Below are 16,805 nucleotides of genomic sequence, written 5' to 3'. Positions count from 1 at the left end.
AATTTAGCGTGCACACAATATTAGAAAAATACAGGAAGAGCAAACATCTAACACACATATATGATATTTTTAAAGTGTAAACAAAGCTATCACATAGAGGGTCTGGACCAGACCACATTTAAAATGAATAACACTGAACCACATTCTTTTAAAAAGTAGAAAGAGAACATTTTAAATTTCATTAAAACTAAGAAGAATAGAAACCTTATAAGATTCTAACCATGGAGATAGTTTTCCCCTTTCTAAACTTTACTTTAAAACCACATGTGTCGCCCTGGCCAGTGTGGCTTCATTGGTTGGGCATCACCCCATAAATTGAGAGGTCTCTGGTTTGATTCCCAGTCAGGGTACATGTCCGGTTGCAGGCTCGGTCCCAGTATGGGGCTCACAGCTGGCAGGGGATTGATGTTCCTCTCTCTCCCTCAAATCAATAAAAACGTTTAAAATAAATAAAGGTAAAAACCACCTATGACCACCCTAATATTTAGTTGAAATTTATTTATAGACTAGGTTTATATAGAAAAGATCAAAATAAGAAAACGATGAAACAAAAAATGTCAGCCATTGAATATGCATAGATGTAATGTTCCATTTATGAAAGGAAAAGGGTAAAAAAAAAAAATCAGGAGACATTAACAAAAGGCACCCTTGTTTTAAAGTATAGAATACATTTTAAAGAAACATTTCATTTCTATATTTTCATTTCACACCCTAGCCAATGCCATGCAATGTGAGTTTCCAAATCATAAAATCTGACCCACTCTCCCATCGGAAGGATGCGATTACAGGTCAACTTCTTCAAAACCAACAACAGAAATCTCCCTTTTCACAGCAGATTTCCAAGTCCAAGGCAGCAATGACTTATTCTTCTCATCATTTGCAGCATCCTGGATGGAATTGGAGAACATCATGCTGAGTGAAATAAGCCAATCAATGAAAGAGAAACACCACATGACCTCACTCATTTGTGGATAATAAAGAACATTATAAACTGATGAACCATAAGATAGATATAGAGACATTATATCAACAAGTAGACTGTCAAGTTACAGCGGGGACGGGAGGAAGATCTAGGGGAGATAATAGATCAACCGAAGGACTTGTATACATGCATATAAGTGCAACCAATGGACACAAAACTCTGGGGAGGGAGGGGATGTGTGGGAGGGAGGGAGGGGGTAAAAAAAAATCAATAAAATATATTTAAAAAAATAAATAAATAAAATAAAATTAAATTAAATTAAAAAAATAAAATTAAAAAAAAAATTAAAAAAAAAATAAAGAGCATTTAACAGAGCCAAATGGAGAATATGAACATTGGGACCCCTCCTTAAAACTGTCTGTGACGGAGCTTGAGCTACAGCAGCTTTTATGAATTTGCAAGGACATGAGGAGCCTCGAGAACTCACAAAATTCACTGAGGATGGAGTCCTGTTTCGTGGGGTTCTCTACTGTAAGCCCCCTTAAGAATGTCAGAGGCATTTTTAGCAAAGGCATTTAATGCATGATCTGACATACTTCTTAAAAGCTAAAGAGCAATATGAATCCACATTTGTTAGATGTTTTTAATCTTAAATATATTTTTTCTACTTCAGGGAACTAAAAGACACAAAGTTAAGCAAAATAACCTAAGCAAAAAATGAGATGATCTGTACACATGGTCCATTTCCTGAAGGCTTCTGAGGATTTGAAATCAAGAGGAAAAGACTCTGGCGAAATAGCTCCTAGCCCTATTTTAACTGCTTGTACAGGAAAGCTCAGAAAAGCTGACACAGCAAAAGTCTTCAACCACTAGCACACAGTTTAAACCTTCACCCCTGAGATCAGATCAGGTTTGGTCTTGATCACAGGCAGTGAACGCCCTAAAAGCTACGTGCTAGGCCAGAGGGGCCTGATCTGCGGTAAGTTTTGTCCTGCACCTCACAAATGTGGGGCTAGATAAAAGACAACAGAAGTGGCATAAGAAGCAATGGAGGATTCATGAGGAAGAAAAATGAGAAGTAAAAGTCAGAAGCATGATGTGTTATTGCCAGTTGCTAACTTATTCGACGCAGCGACACACAAAATTGACACGCTTTATTCGGATATTTTTGTTACACTGGGGCCTAAGTATCAAAGCTTTAGTTCAATCGGTGGTATTAAATAATGCAATTGTGAGTTTGAAGATCCCCAGAAGCTTTAAGAAGGCCACGGACATGTGGACATCAGTTCTGTACGGAGTACGGAGCCGCGGCCGCTAAGACTCTGGCTGCCCAACAACATGGACACGGCCATCCGCCTTAGTGTTTGCATTCACCAGGAGAGTGACAGGCAAGTCTTACTTTGATAAGAGGCATTTCATTTAAAAATCAATTAGCTACTTTTCTTTTTAAGGGATAATAATACCATACATGAAAACAAAGCATGACTCACAGACAAAACCAAGTATAAGACTTGAAGAGTACTTTTCCAGGGAAATTGAACCAGGGACTCCACAGATTTTGATAACACAGTCTCTGGCCACATATTTACAGAACGCCAGACTGTTTTTTGACCACGGGACAGTTTATAAGCAGCCATTACGAAGTTTACTATTTAGGAGCAAACAATTTAACATTGAAACAGAGCTGGCTTTTTTACTATGGCAATTAGCTTCTTCATGTTCCAAACACCAAATAACATTTTCCCATTAATTTTTAAACCAGTGTGGCTTTAACTTAAAATAAACTGTACATCAAAAGCATGGAAAATAAACAGCCAGGAACACAATTTGACGAATTGGATTTATTTAGTTTATTTATCTAAGCAGGGACCATTGGATCTCTTTAATAGGCTGACAGTTGCACTGGGCTAGTTAATAAAACATTCAACAGTGTTCAGCCAATATAGAAATGCAAATCCCATCAGAAATATTTTATTCATGAGGCAGTAATTTCAGTTACTACCAGTTCCCTTTTTTCAAAAAAAATGTCACTGCAAATAAACAGTGCCATCTAGTGACTAATAATGAGGCCAAAGTTGTCACAGGTTTATAATTAACCTTTCAAAATCTTACCTGTTTTTATCTTTCCTCTTTATTTCTTAGGTAAGTCAACGTAGCAGGGCAAAACAAACGACAGCAAAGTCTATAATAATTTGTTAAGTCATTCAAAAAGGATTTCAAGAGATATATTAAAATCAGTAAACTTTATATAAATTTGTTTGTTTTAAAGCAATAGAGCACTATCTCCAAAAAATACACACTGCATCTGTTTAGAACACTCAAACCACTAGAAATATCAAAAAGTTGTAACAGAAATTTGCTCCTTCTGCCATAAAATGGCACTATAACTTTAATTCCAGTGGTTAAAAAATTGGCAAGGAAACAGAAAAAGTATTCCAATAAAACTGCAAAATCTAATCAGAAATATGACACCAATTTTTTTTAAAATTACACACACAGGAATGTGTGAATGTACACACACAGTACAGACTCCGACTCTGCCAATGACTACACTGGGTATGGAAGTTAGTTCTGTAGTTCACAAAGCTCTACAGGAGCTAAAGGCAAGAGGCTAAAGCTCAAAGTAATTCTCATAAAAACAGTTCCCATTGGAGGAAAGTGTCAGAGCTTCCAAAGTAAAGAAAATCTATTAAGGGCAACCTCAAATTTAGTACATAAGACCAATGACACAGTATTTAATATGAACTACTGTTCATTCAAGTATACACGGTGGGAAGAAGGGTCAAGAGCATGAACCTTTTAAAGCAGCATTTGGATTAGGAGACCAGAGTGACACACCAGCACAGATCAGCCCCCAGGAGGCATCACTTCAGCTGAAAATAGACTTTGGTCTCTTCCCTATATGGTGTGTCCATTTCCTGTGTCGGCCTTTGAAATTATTGGAGGCTACTTTTGTGAGTACAAGAATGACCAAGGTCAAAGCCGGGAAAAGCCTACAAACAAAGGAGGCCCACTGCATGACAGTTTTCTAACCATTTCACCTAGTACAACCTTGGGAACTAAGGTCTTAAGAAAATATCTGCAATCAAAGAAAATTATGTCTCTGCACCTAAATATAGTATGGCTTTCTCCCTTAAAGATCACAGTCATATCCAGATAACTAAAATATGTTTCAGTTTCTGATTAATAAATATTGGAAATGTAAAATGAGTTCAATTTTAGATCAGATATCGAGAGCCGGGCATATCTGCTAGCCTTACCAACATTGATATAATATCTCCCCTGGAAGAGTATCTTAAAAAGACAACAACTCAGTTGTATCTAATTCCAGAGTTGTAAAATCCCTATAATGGCAGCGAATGACAGTATCTTTTTCATATAATTGTGGACTGAATGAGTGATGCATATAAAAGTACTTAGCCCTGGTTTGCCTCTTTTTATTTCTGAAGTCCCATAAAAGCAGAGAAGATATGTAGAAATAAAAACAAAGATGATTTGATGAGGCACAATAAAAATGTAATTCCAAGGAAGATTTTAATAATAGCTATAATGTTGCTGTTGATACTCCTTGATTCAGGAACCTGCCTTCTGAGAAATGATAAATTTCTTTTTTTTAATGAAAGTAATCTTGTTCTAATATGATTATTGTAGCACAATAAATTATGGAGAGAGTAAATGGAAATATATTAGGATTCAACAAAATATGAACTCACATCACTGGTTGAAATATTATGTAACCATTAAGATGATTAAGAATTTATAGAAATGGGAAATACCAATGTTGGAATCTGTGCTTTAAAAAAAGGTTTAAAAAAATGTGGGTAGAGTAACACCATTATTATGTAAAATAAAACAATAAATTATGCAAGAGAGAAGGGAAGGGAAGATTGCAAGGAAACAAATGTTAAAATGTGGATCTTTGGGGTAACAGAGCTAAGGTGATTTTTTTCTTCTTTCTCCCCTTTAGAAATATTCATTCCACAATAAGCAGGCATCATTTTTACAGAGTTTCAAACAACAACATAATTTTTTACATGGAAAGCATATTTGTTAAGTGCACACACTGGAGGGAATTTTCTTTTCGGAGACAGCTCTGGCCAGGCTGGCTTTCTTATTTCTTTCTAGAATGCATTTATGTCCCTGCAAGAAAAATTAAGCTGATGCTACAATTACAACCACAGACAACAACCCAGTCTTTAAAACATGCTTTCTTGGTTTTCTACAGCTTCCACAGAATATACGTAAAATATCCCAGGAATCAGATAAAATATAAATAGGAGCATCGTGTTCTTGACTTTTCAACAAAAGCCAAAATTTAAAAGACTTAAAAAAAAAATAGAATATGGGTACTGGCTTCATTCATAAACTCAGATGCTCAAGTTGTCCATTCACCTGTTAAAAGAGAGTGCAGGCAGCAGCAGTAAAAGCTTCAAGCTGTTCCACAATATCCTTTGAACCCTGACCTAAGGGACCAACTCCGAGAGTCTGGAGAGTCTGCAGGTAGCTGGTTTCTAGGACCATTCTGCCTCACTGCTGAGACGGTCAATAGAAGTGTCATTCTCTGATGTAGACAGCTCTGCACTGGGAGCTGGTCTAACAATCACATCACATAGCCTGCCAAACAGGGAGAGGACAGCATTCGGGCACCACTGACCTGGGATAGAAGTGAACTTGAGACTGCGGCTAAAAAGCTCTACTTCTAATATTCGTTGCAATCTAATCCTCCTCGCCAAATCCTGGATGTATGTGAACATAGGTCTTAACGGAAATTCATCTTTGCTACAAGAAAAAAGAAATATGCAACTACCCAAATTAACCACAAGATGGGGCTAGCATCATAGGACAAGATCAGAGATGTAAAAGGCATTCAACTCACCATTCTCACAAAGTTAGGGACCTTGTCCTGGTGCATCATGTACTTGTTTCTTTCTTTTTCAACTTACTGAGACATGCTCAAATATTTTATACAACATCAGTGTTTTTTGTTGGTTGGTCTGTACAAGTTTGGGTTTTTTGTTTGTTGGATGGTTTGATTTTATTTTCTTAAGAAGCAAATCAAGTCTAAACTTGGAAAATCCTCAACTATATTTCCCCCCATTAGCTGGTTCATTTTCCTGGAATGCCCTCACATGGCCATCTCCAAGCTAAACTCCCACAAATATTGAAGTAATAAATTGCAAAAACAGCTTAAATATGTAAATTCTAATTTTTTAAAGTTTTCAAATACATACAGAGGCTATTAAATTGGCTTTTATGGAAACGTGAAGCAGGAAACAAAGAATCAAGGAGAGAACACTAGAATATGTGTTCAAGTTACATGATTCTGGTCCTGGCTCTAAATTGCAGTGTGCCTTTAAGGTAAAATCACTTGGTCTTCCTGGTCCTTCGTTTCCTCAATAAAAATTAAAGTGACTGAATTTTAACTTCTCTGGACCTAATATCTCTACCTTACTCTTAAACTATAATAAGCCAAAAATTAAAAATATTAGGTGTCCCCTAGCTGGTTGGGCTCAGTGGATAGAGCATTGGCTTATGGACTGAAGGGTCCCAGGTTCTATTCCAGTCAAGGGCACATGCCCAGGTTGCGAGCTTGATCCCCAGGAGGGGGTGTGCTGGAGGCAGCCGATCAACGATTCTCTCTCATCATTGATGTTTCTCTCTCAAAGGAATAATGATAAAATATACACTTTGACAACACATGATCCATGATACTGAGCACAGGATAATCAAGTTACTAGACATGTGAGGAAGCAATGGAACAGAATAGAAAGCCTGGGAGTTGACCTAGATTTCATCCAGGAGGCAGTGAAGACTCTAAGACTCTATGGACAGTGGGACGTGCTCAGATCAGTGTGTGCGAATTCTGAAGTGCTGAAGAGGGTGGTTTAAGTGGGAGAGGAACAAAAGGAGGAGAGGCTACTACAGCATCCAGACTGAGGAACATGAAGGCTTCCAGCAGAGGAGGTGGGACAGGAGATAGCTAAGTGACAGAATGGTTACTTCGCAGTGACCAACAGGATGTGCAAAGTGATGGAGAGGGAAAAATCAAAATGAGAACTCGGGAGTGAGGAGTACTTGTCAAATTGAAGTGTTTGTGTTGAATGGATTCTGGGAGAGGTATCCCGTAAATACTAAGATATAGGAATCTCAGAAGTCTGAGTTAGAAATGCAGTGAGTTAGTGAGTGAGAAGAAGTCTGAAGAACCCAGGGAAGGCAGAGGGGAAGGGGAGGTGGGCTAGGGGGGAAAAAAAAAGAAGAAAAAAAAAAAAGGCAAGAAGCCAATGGTGATAAGGATAAAGTACTAAGGTGTCCTCTGCCTTTCCCCATTGGCATAAATGTTTCCCCAAAGTTGTGCTGTTACAGTGGGAATCAGAGAGTTGCTTCATTTGCAGTAAATCTGAGAGATGAAGGACCAATTCTGCATTTTTTTCTTGAGATTCAATATTTCTAGATGTATCAATATCTTTAAGATATTCTCCATTCCTTTAAAAAATAAGTAAGCTATAATATTAAAAGCTGAATATGCTAATTAGACAGGACATCCTTCCAGATGACCTTCCGGACGAAGCCAGGGCTTCAAGGGAAGCCTGGGTCCCAGGTGCCTGCCGGCAGCTGGAGAAAAACCCAGGTCCCGGGTGCCAGAGGGAAGCCGGTGCCCGCAGCCAGGGGAAGGAAGGCCTACGCTTGCATGAATTTTGTGCATCGGGCTCTAGTTAACTATAAAAAGAAAATAAGAATAAAAGGGAATTGTATAAATATTTCCCACACTCTATTCAAATATCCCATGTGATGGTAGAGTGGATGAAGGAAGCTGTAAAATTGGAGTCAAAGGATCACTCACTTCTAAAAGCCCTTCATCGGCTTCTCCCCAACCAAGAGGAAACACCAAGGTCTTCACCGTGTCTGCAAGGCCCTTATAGATCCTTCTTCTGCCTCCCTCTGTAACCTCCGGCACCTCTCTTCCTCTCTCACACAAGTCACAGAGAACACCCCAACACAACCGCCCTGCTAGTCACTCGCTATCCATTTACTCATTTTATTTTTATTTATAGCATTTGTGACTATCTGAAACTTTATATATATATATATATATATATATATATATATATATATATATATATCAGAAGAAATGCACACGCCCATGTTTATATTTAGACATATACATAAATATGTGTATGTACAATTAATAAATTAATAAATTTTTGTCTTTCTCGCTAGAATTTGAATTCCCTGGGAGCAAGAACTTGATCCATCTTATGGGCTTCTTTCCAGCATCTAAAACAGCACCTGATATACCACAGGGCTCAGGAAAGGCTTGTTGGATGAAATCCAGAGTCAATCTGAGCCTCCTGGTTCTGTCACATGTGAAATGGGGACAGTAATCCACACCTACTCTGTCCACTCTTCAGACAATAAAATGAAATTTGCCAAAGCACTTTATAATGATGTTTCTGGACACAAAAGAAAGCTGTGGGAGCAAACACACACACAAAGGCATGAATTGTTAATGACAGCCCGGAGCATAAATGCTTAGTTCATACTTGCTGGTTCTATTTTTATTTATAATAGAAAACATGCCTGAGAAATATTATTCCAACTATGCGATATCCAAATACCTGAAAGAATACCCAGGATCATACTCCTTAGGAAACAAAAACAAACAAAAAAACAACAAAACTCTGAGATTGGGTTAGCTGACTTGTAAGCCAATGAAGCAATTTAGTTTCTGAAAAAGAATTTTAATTAGAAAAGATCAAAACTAAATTCAGTGTTTGGGGCTGAATGATGTCTCCCCGAATTCATTTAAGTCCTGACCCTAAGCCCCTCAGAATGTGACTGTATTTGAAAACAGGGTCTTTAAAGAGTTAACTGGGTTAAAATGAAGTCATTAGGGTGGCCTTAATCCCAATAGATGCCTGGCTTCCTTATAAGAAGAAGAAATGAAAATGCACTCAATCAGAGGAATTAAGACAGGAAAGACCATGTGAAGATGTACGTAGGGAGAGGGCGGCCATCTCCAAGCCAGAGAGGCTTCGTAAGAAATGTGGCTGCTGACACCTTGGTCTCAGGCTTCCAGCCTCCAGAACGGTGAGGAAATAAATTCTGTTGTTTGAGCTACACGATCGGAGGTGCTTTGTTCCAACCGCCCTGGAAAACTAGTACACTGAGTCATTTAGAAATTGAGAGAGAAAAAATCACTGGAAAAGCATTTCATAAAAATGGGGTAAGCAAACAAAAATAATCCTTATACGTGTTTGATTTCATTTTAATCATTTGTATTGAAACATTAACTTTAGAATTGTCTAGTATAAATTCGAGTTGTCCAAGTCTTAAATCAATCCAGTTTCCTCACCACACCTCCTATTCTTGTTGAGAGCCTACCCTCCACAGAATGGTCAAAGAAGGTATATCTAGTGCAGAGCTAAGAACGAGGTGTTCAGTTCCTTTCAGGTTTAGGTCCAACACAAACTCTAATTTTTTTAACTAGTAGGAATACAAGTTTAAAAGGCAACCACATCACAGCAACTGACATAGCCTATCTCAACTTCTCAGGAAAATATCCATTAAAATATAAAATAAACATGCAAGTTCCCTATTCTATGCTCTAGGTGGAATTTCTACCATGTCTGATACCATTGGTCTTATAGCAGGAAGATACACTGGAGTCTAGAAGGTGTGGCCTCTAAAACACCAAAGGCAGGATCAGAGGCAGAAATAGCCATTCTTTATGAATTTGATGCCAGAGTCAGAAATACAGTTGACTCACTCATGTCAACCCATGAGTCCCGTCACTCCCAGATAAAGCTCAGGTTGATCCTCATCTGCATCTTTTTTTTTCCCATTTCAAGTTTTAATTCTGGTAAAATACACATAAAATTTATCATCTTAACTATTTTTTAAATATATTTTTATTAATTTCAGAGAGGAAGGGAGAGGGAGAGAGAGAGAAATATCAATGATGAGAGGGAATCATCGATTGGCTACCTCCTGCACGCCCCCTACTGGGGATTGAGCCTGCAACCTGGGCAGGTGCCCTTGACCGGAATGAACCCGGGACCCTTCAGTCTGCAGGCCGACACTCTATCCACTGAGCCAAACTGGCTAGGGCCATCTTAACTATTTTTAAGTGAACAGATCAACAGTTTTAAATGTATTCACAATGTTGAGCAACCAATCTCTAAAACTTTTCATTTTGTAAAACTGAAACTCTATACCCATTAAGCAGTAACTGCCCATTTCCCCCCACAGGAACTTCCACATTCTTGGAAAATCCTCTGAAGTCATGAATGAACCTCTTGAGTGTCCTCATCACTCTTTGGTGACATCACCCTGAGCCCAGGAGGGCACCTTGGGGGAGGGGGCGGTCAGGGTAGAGAGGAGGGGCGGGCTGAGGCTGAGTCGCTGGTCATTTATGGCTTCTCATTGCTCCTGCAGAACACTGGCAGTGTGTGCTTACTGATATGCTGGGAGGCCTGGGTTCTCACTGCAACAGATCACAAAGGACTTCTATCTGCAGCCTATGACGCTGCCACTGAAGCTATAAACCTGGCCTCAATGGCCTTGAGACCCAGCATTGACTTGGCTTACGGTACTTATCGGTAAAAGTCCTTCCAGGCATCTGTTTCCAGAAAAGGGAGGTTTCGTCCATGCTGAAGATCTGCTCTGGCAGGTAATTTCCCTCCACAGTCAGCTTAGCCAGAGTTGCCAAAAATCCTTCAGCTGCCTTTCACCGGCACCTGCTGACTCAGCACTCACTTTCCCATTACGTAACGAGTAACAGTTCTTAAACTGTGTAAACCACCCAGAACAGCAGTAAACTCATCATCAAACCAGGTCCAGCCTAATCATTCAACTTTGCAAACAAACTTTCCGCTTTGGCTGTAATGGTCCTGGTGCCGAGAGGGACACACTGCTGTGTGTGGTCCTCCCTCCAGGACATGAGAAGTCTCCCCACGTCTGACACAGGCCCTTCTTTAACTTTGGTTAAATCTCATTGCCTTCAATGAAGCAGATACTTTAATAGCTCCTGTCACTTTGTTCCGTTCTGAGAGATCGTAGCAATGGTGGCACAGGGAATGCCTGACTGGAAAGCAATAGCCACCAATGATTTTCTACCTTCATAGTCCTTCCTCACTTTAATTTTCACTTCAATCAGTCCACATGGCCTCTTACTGGCAACATTAGCGGTGGGTTTTGTATGCTTACGGGCACAATGAATGGAACAACATGAAAATAAATCAAGTACAAGAGAGAATGCTGTAACCAGGAGATATGTGGTAAACACAGGATGTATGAGGCTGTTTCGGGCATAGCACAGCACAGTTTCCCAGCAACCTTTTTTTTAAATGTAAGTACAAAGAGTACACTCTAAAATAATAATAAAAAGTATACTATAGTATATGCCTATACCCGTAACATAGTCAGTTATTGTCATTATTAAGCATTATAGACCGTAACTTATATGCAATATACTTTCATGTGACTGACAGTACAGTATGTTTTTAAAAATATCACCACAAACAGAGAGCAAGGCATTGAGCAGTGACATTATGACACCATTATTACAACAGCATCAGGCAATAGAATATTTTCAGCTTGATTATATGGGATCACCATTGTATATGGCTAAACATCATTAGGCAACACGTGATTATATAATTTCAGGACATTTATAAGCCTCTTACGTCCATCTGTGACTATTGCATTATAAAGGCTGCAAACTTTGTAAGGCCTGAAATTTGGTATCAAAATTCTAATAAATGCTAAATACCAGGAAATACTATCCAAACTCAAAGGCCCTCCTAGTTTGGATATGTCTGTGAGTCATGAACCAGTTCTCCTTGAATCCCATCATTAGCTAGCTCTGTGAACATTTGTAGGTCCCGGGTCACAAACAATGAAAGGTATCGCTTGTCTTTTGCACAGTCTCCTGAAGACGACACACTTAATGCTGATGAGGCGAGGCATGTGGAGGCAATGTCAGAATACATAAATAAAAATTCAGTATAAAGATCAGTAAATATGATGAAGGATGGAATTGGACTCACAAAATCTGCTTCAAGTTTGCCCATTTCTTGCTTGTAGCTCCTCATTCTGTTGCTGTACATTCCTCGACTCTGGGGTGGTATCTCTCGGACTTCCAAATCCATCTGCTCAAGCTGACAGGGTAAGAGCAAAACGTCATTTAAACCATATGCTTACTCTTCATTGGACCAGATGTTCAGAGTGGAAAGGATTTCATTTCAATTCTTCATTTTACAGTTGAGGAACCAGGTCCAGGGAGTTACCTGCCTGGGATTGAATAATATTGGGACTACGTTTGTGCTTAATTTTTGTTTAGGTGAACAAATAGTTATTGAGTGCTTACCAAGTGACACATAGAACACCAAAGTACTTACTTTCTCGGGAATTTCTATTAAAACGCATGCATTAATCCAAACATCCTCAATAATAATGATTTTAATATGCTTGAAGTATACCATCATTCAGTCCAACCTGGTCAGGTGTTTTGAGCCCAAACTACCAGGACTCTGGGGAAGATAAACCAAGCCGTTATTTCCAACCTTGAGCACACTGTGTCTGCCCAGCCTTAGTCATTTGGTAAAAATTCTTCTAGAAAGTCTTTTCTGATTAGGAAAATCACTTACTAAGCAACATGTGATCTCATCCTCCAGCTTCACTTCTTACACTTTATGGCCACGTTGATTTGGAGTTAAATGGATACAGTAAAATGTTAAATTCTACAAAGCTCCCTGAAATCACAGCAGGGCACTTTTTAACAACCTGTCATCATAGAACACTTCAAATACAACACATGAGCATCTAATGGGAGGCAGTACAGAAATATTATGATGGTTAAGAAGACAGGCTTTTAAGTCAGATGCCTGCGTTCACACTCATTTAGGACCACTGTGCAGTAACCAATTAAATCATACTTGCAATATTTGGCTTTTAAAACAAAAAATTGGGGTACAATATTTTTTGCTCCCTGTGAATATATTTATATATAAAAAAGAGTGGATTATTTAGAGCTCTGGGTTTAGCATATACTAGTACAGATACAAATTCTTTCTCCACCACTTATTGGTGTGGACCTCAGACCGGTTACTTAATCTTTCTAAGCCTCAGTATTCCCATCTATAAAATGGGGGAGGTGCATAATCACAGTGTTGAAAATCACTCCTCTGTGGTTTTCTCAGACTCCTGTTAAGTCTTTCTGGGCATGCCAAGAATGCAAGGCCCTAACCACTCTTTCCCCTGGACATGTCTCAAGGTAGTATTTGCAGGGAGCAATGTTGGGAGAGGAACTTCTGGGACGAAGGGAAGGCTTGCTTACAGGCTGCTGTAAAGCAGTATGTTTCTCAGGCTCCATGTTCCTCTTCTGTAAGACATTCCACTGTATGTGTGGGTGTACATCTGGGCCACCTCTGCCACTCCTATGGGAACTGGGGCTCAGGGAACTCATACAAGGATGCTCAAACTCTGGCAGCTGCTTAAGAATTTCGTGTCTTCTATTAGCATCCATGAAATTGTGGCACACTCACTTATTAGTGAGCAAGTAGAAAAAAATCTCAGATCCTTAACAGTTTTGACAAATAATACTTGTCTCCCAGAGTTTTTAGAAAAATTAATATTATTATTATTATGAAACAAGTAATATGCTTATCCCAGTGTCTGGTACCCAGTATGCTTTTAACAAGCATTGGCTATTGACAGCTTTTATTAGATGTATTATTAAGGCATAAAAATTAGGATATTTAATGAATTCTGGATATTCTCATCTTTATTAAGAAAACCAAACTCCCAAGGAACTATTAAATTCTCTTCAATTTAAAAACGAATGAATTTTATTTTTATTTTTTTTAAAATATATTTTATTGATTTTTTACAGAGAGGAAGGGAGAGAGATAGAGAGCCAGAGACGTCGATGAAAGAGAAACATCGACCAGCCGCCTCCTGCACATCCCCCACTGGGGATGTGCCCGCAGCCAACGTACATGCCCTTGACCGGAATCGAATCCGGGACCTTTCAGTCCGCAGACCGACGCTCTACCACTGAGCCAAACCGGTTTTGGCTAAAAACGAATGAATTTTAAATTATAAATTGCTAATTAGTCATTTTACATTTCTGCAATAAAACAGGCTAGTGGAAGGCATCAGCTTAAATGACTCTGGTCGTGTGTTAAAATATATTACCGAGTCTGTACATACCAGTTCTTTTGCTTCTTCAAGCTGTTTCTCCACATTTGCAACCATCTGTTTCTTCTCATCTGAAACAGACAATTATATCAGAAAACTGCTAAGAAAATAAATAAATTTAATATTTTAAAACTTCTATTTTTCTATACCTTTTTCCTTTCTGATCAAGCAAATTACCAGGCAACTGGCCATATTATTCTTTGGTTAGAAACCACTCTAAAGTTACTAATTCTAGACTATCTGGAAATACATAATCTTATGGAGTACCTAGAGATTAAGGGATGCCAGAACATTTTAAAAAGAAACCAAAAATTATTTTGTTCTTTAGAAGACACCGTGTCAAAATAGCAGTTTTAGTGGTGGCATGAAGAATTTGCAAAATCTTCACTATAATGAATTGGGAATAACTGATTTACAGATACAATTTAAAAGTCACAGGCAAAAGCAATTCCTAAAACTGGACAAATCTTAACAGTCCCCAATGTGGGGTGTGCAGCAGGCAGCCAATCAAAGATTCTCTCTCAGCATTGATGTTTCCATCTCTCTCTCCCTCTCCCTCTGAAATCAATAAAACAAACAAAGATATATATAAATAATAAAAATTAAAAATAAAATACAAAACTGTACTTCCATTAACACTAAAGATGGGTGTAATGAAGGAAATATTTGAAGTTAGGACGACTGATTGCAAACCCAAAGTCACTACCTACTCACTGATTATGGAATATTGGGTAAGAACACTCTGTACTCTCAAAAAAAATGGAGATGAAAAATGCCCACTACATTATCTTTAGTTTAAATAAGCTGATACAAGTGAAATTACTTTTAAACTGTGAAGTGCTCAGTCTCTGTATGTGGTTTATTCAAACTCTACCAAAATCAAGTTATAACAGAACCAGAATCCCCTTTTTCGTGAGAGACATCCTGGCAGGTGTTTTCAGAAAAAGCCCACCGTCCCCCACCCCCCATTCCAAACCATTTGTTCTGAGACTGCACTTAAGTTTTGTGCTAACCAAATTTATTGGACATGTATCATTTTGTCTGCCTAGCACCCTTCTTTTCTCAGGCAATAACCCCCACCCTTTTGAGACTGTCCTCCACCACACAGGTCCGTGGGAGATGCTGTCTCCTTCATGACCCTGCCTCTCCTAGTCACAGTGACTAGGCAAGAGATGGGCTCCTCATCCTAGATAGACCAATCCTAGTAGCTCAATCCAAGCCAACCAAGCAAAGTGCTGGAGCCATGGGAAAGTCTTTTCCTCTCCCCTGGTAGAGAACAGGCATTTAGAAGCTGTTGGTATCCATTGGCCTAGCTACAAAGAGCAAGCATCAGTGGTTGAAAATGAAGCCTACCTTTAGAAAGAAACAAAGCTGAGAGGTAGACAGACAGACAGACACAAATGGATTAGATAGAGTTAGTTAATTAGTTTCTGGTTCCAGATAATTCTGAAATAGACTAGAGGCCCGGTGCACAAAATTCATGCACTGGGGGGTGGGGTGTCCCTCAGCCCAACCTACACCCTCTCCAATCTGGAACCCCTCGGGGGATGTCCTAAGCTGGCAGTTGGACATCCCTCTCACAATCCAGGACTGCTGGCTCCCAACTGCTTGCCTGCCTGCTGGCCTGATCACCCCCTAACCACTCTCCTGCAAGCCTGATCGATGCATAACTGCTCTCCTGCTGGCCCGATTGCCCCCAACTTCCCTCCCCCTGCAGGCCCAGTCACCCCCAACTGCCCTCCCCTACAGGCCTAGTACCTCCCAACTGCCCTCCCCTACAGGCCTGGTTGCCCCCAACTGCCCTCCCCTGAAGGCCTGGCCCCCACTAACTGTCCTCCCCTCCTGGCCTGGTCACCCCTAACTGCCCTCCCCTGCCAGCCTGGTCATCCCCAACTGCCCTCCCCTGCTGGCCTGATCACCCACAACTACCCTTCTCTGCTGGCCATCTTGTGGTAGCTATCTTTGACCACATGGGAGTGGCCATATTGTGCAAGGGCATGAGGATCAATTTGCATATTACCTCTTTATTACATAGGATTTTGCTTGACTTTTCATGGTTAAGTTTCTTGAACAAACAAGTTTCTTTTTTTTAATTTAAAGTTGGGTTTCTGTGACAAGGAACCTGATTATTACTGACTGACTCATACAACAGACTTTCTGTTGTGAAGCTTGAGATGGGTATAACACCTAAGAGCTAAAAAGCCCTTCAGAAGGACAGCCAACACCAAGTGGAGAGAGATAATTTTTATTTAATCTTGTGGCTATCACATACATAGGTTTTTCGCATGTACTCAAGCCCATGCCACGGACCTCCAGGACTAAGGGACACCAGCATTTCTCATTAACAAAGGAAAACAAAACAAGAAGCCCCCCTTGACCTCATCCCTTTTGCTACTAACATCTCTCTCCTTCCAGCTACAGTCACATTTCCCTCCCTCTTCCCCCATTCCTCCCTGTACTCCCCCACACACACACATCCCACCTTCCTACTGAGATGACTCTCTCAAGACTATTGACCTTTGTTTGCACAAACTAATGGACATTCCTTGGTTCTATTTTTATTCAATCTTGAGGCATCTTCCATTATGCTCCTCCCATCCCATCACTTTCTCCTCTCCTGGCTTCGGCGACACCCTGACTCTGTGACTCTCCTGAACACTCACTTCCATCTCTGTGTCCTCTG

General features: G+C 39.7%; 1 protein-coding gene across 8 annotated transcripts in view; it reads right to left on the bottom strand.

The window, feature by feature from the left end:
- The window catches only part of VTI1A (vesicle transport through interaction with t-SNAREs 1A), a 294,539-nt gene that overhangs the window by 273,431 nt on the left and 4,303 nt on the right, over positions 1-16,805 (bottom strand). For all 8 annotated transcript variants that reach the window (XM_084903415.1, XM_084903421.1, XM_084903416.1 and 5 more), the window contains exons 2-3: positions 14,135-14,193; positions 11,971-12,081 (exon numbers count right to left, since the gene is read on the bottom strand). In XM_084903415.1, coding sequence (XP_084759541.1) covers positions 11,971-12,081; positions 14,135-14,193 — 170 coding nt within the window. The remainder of the gene's footprint in view (positions 1-11,970; positions 12,082-14,134; positions 14,194-16,805) is intronic.

The sequence above is a fragment of the Pipistrellus hanaki genome, assembly GCF_964339955.1.
Source record: "Pipistrellus hanaki genome assembly, chromosome: 14".
Lineage (NCBI taxonomy): Eukaryota > Metazoa > Chordata > Mammalia > Chiroptera > Vespertilionidae > Pipistrellus > Pipistrellus hanaki.
This window is presented reverse-complemented; position numbering and strand designations above follow the sequence as displayed.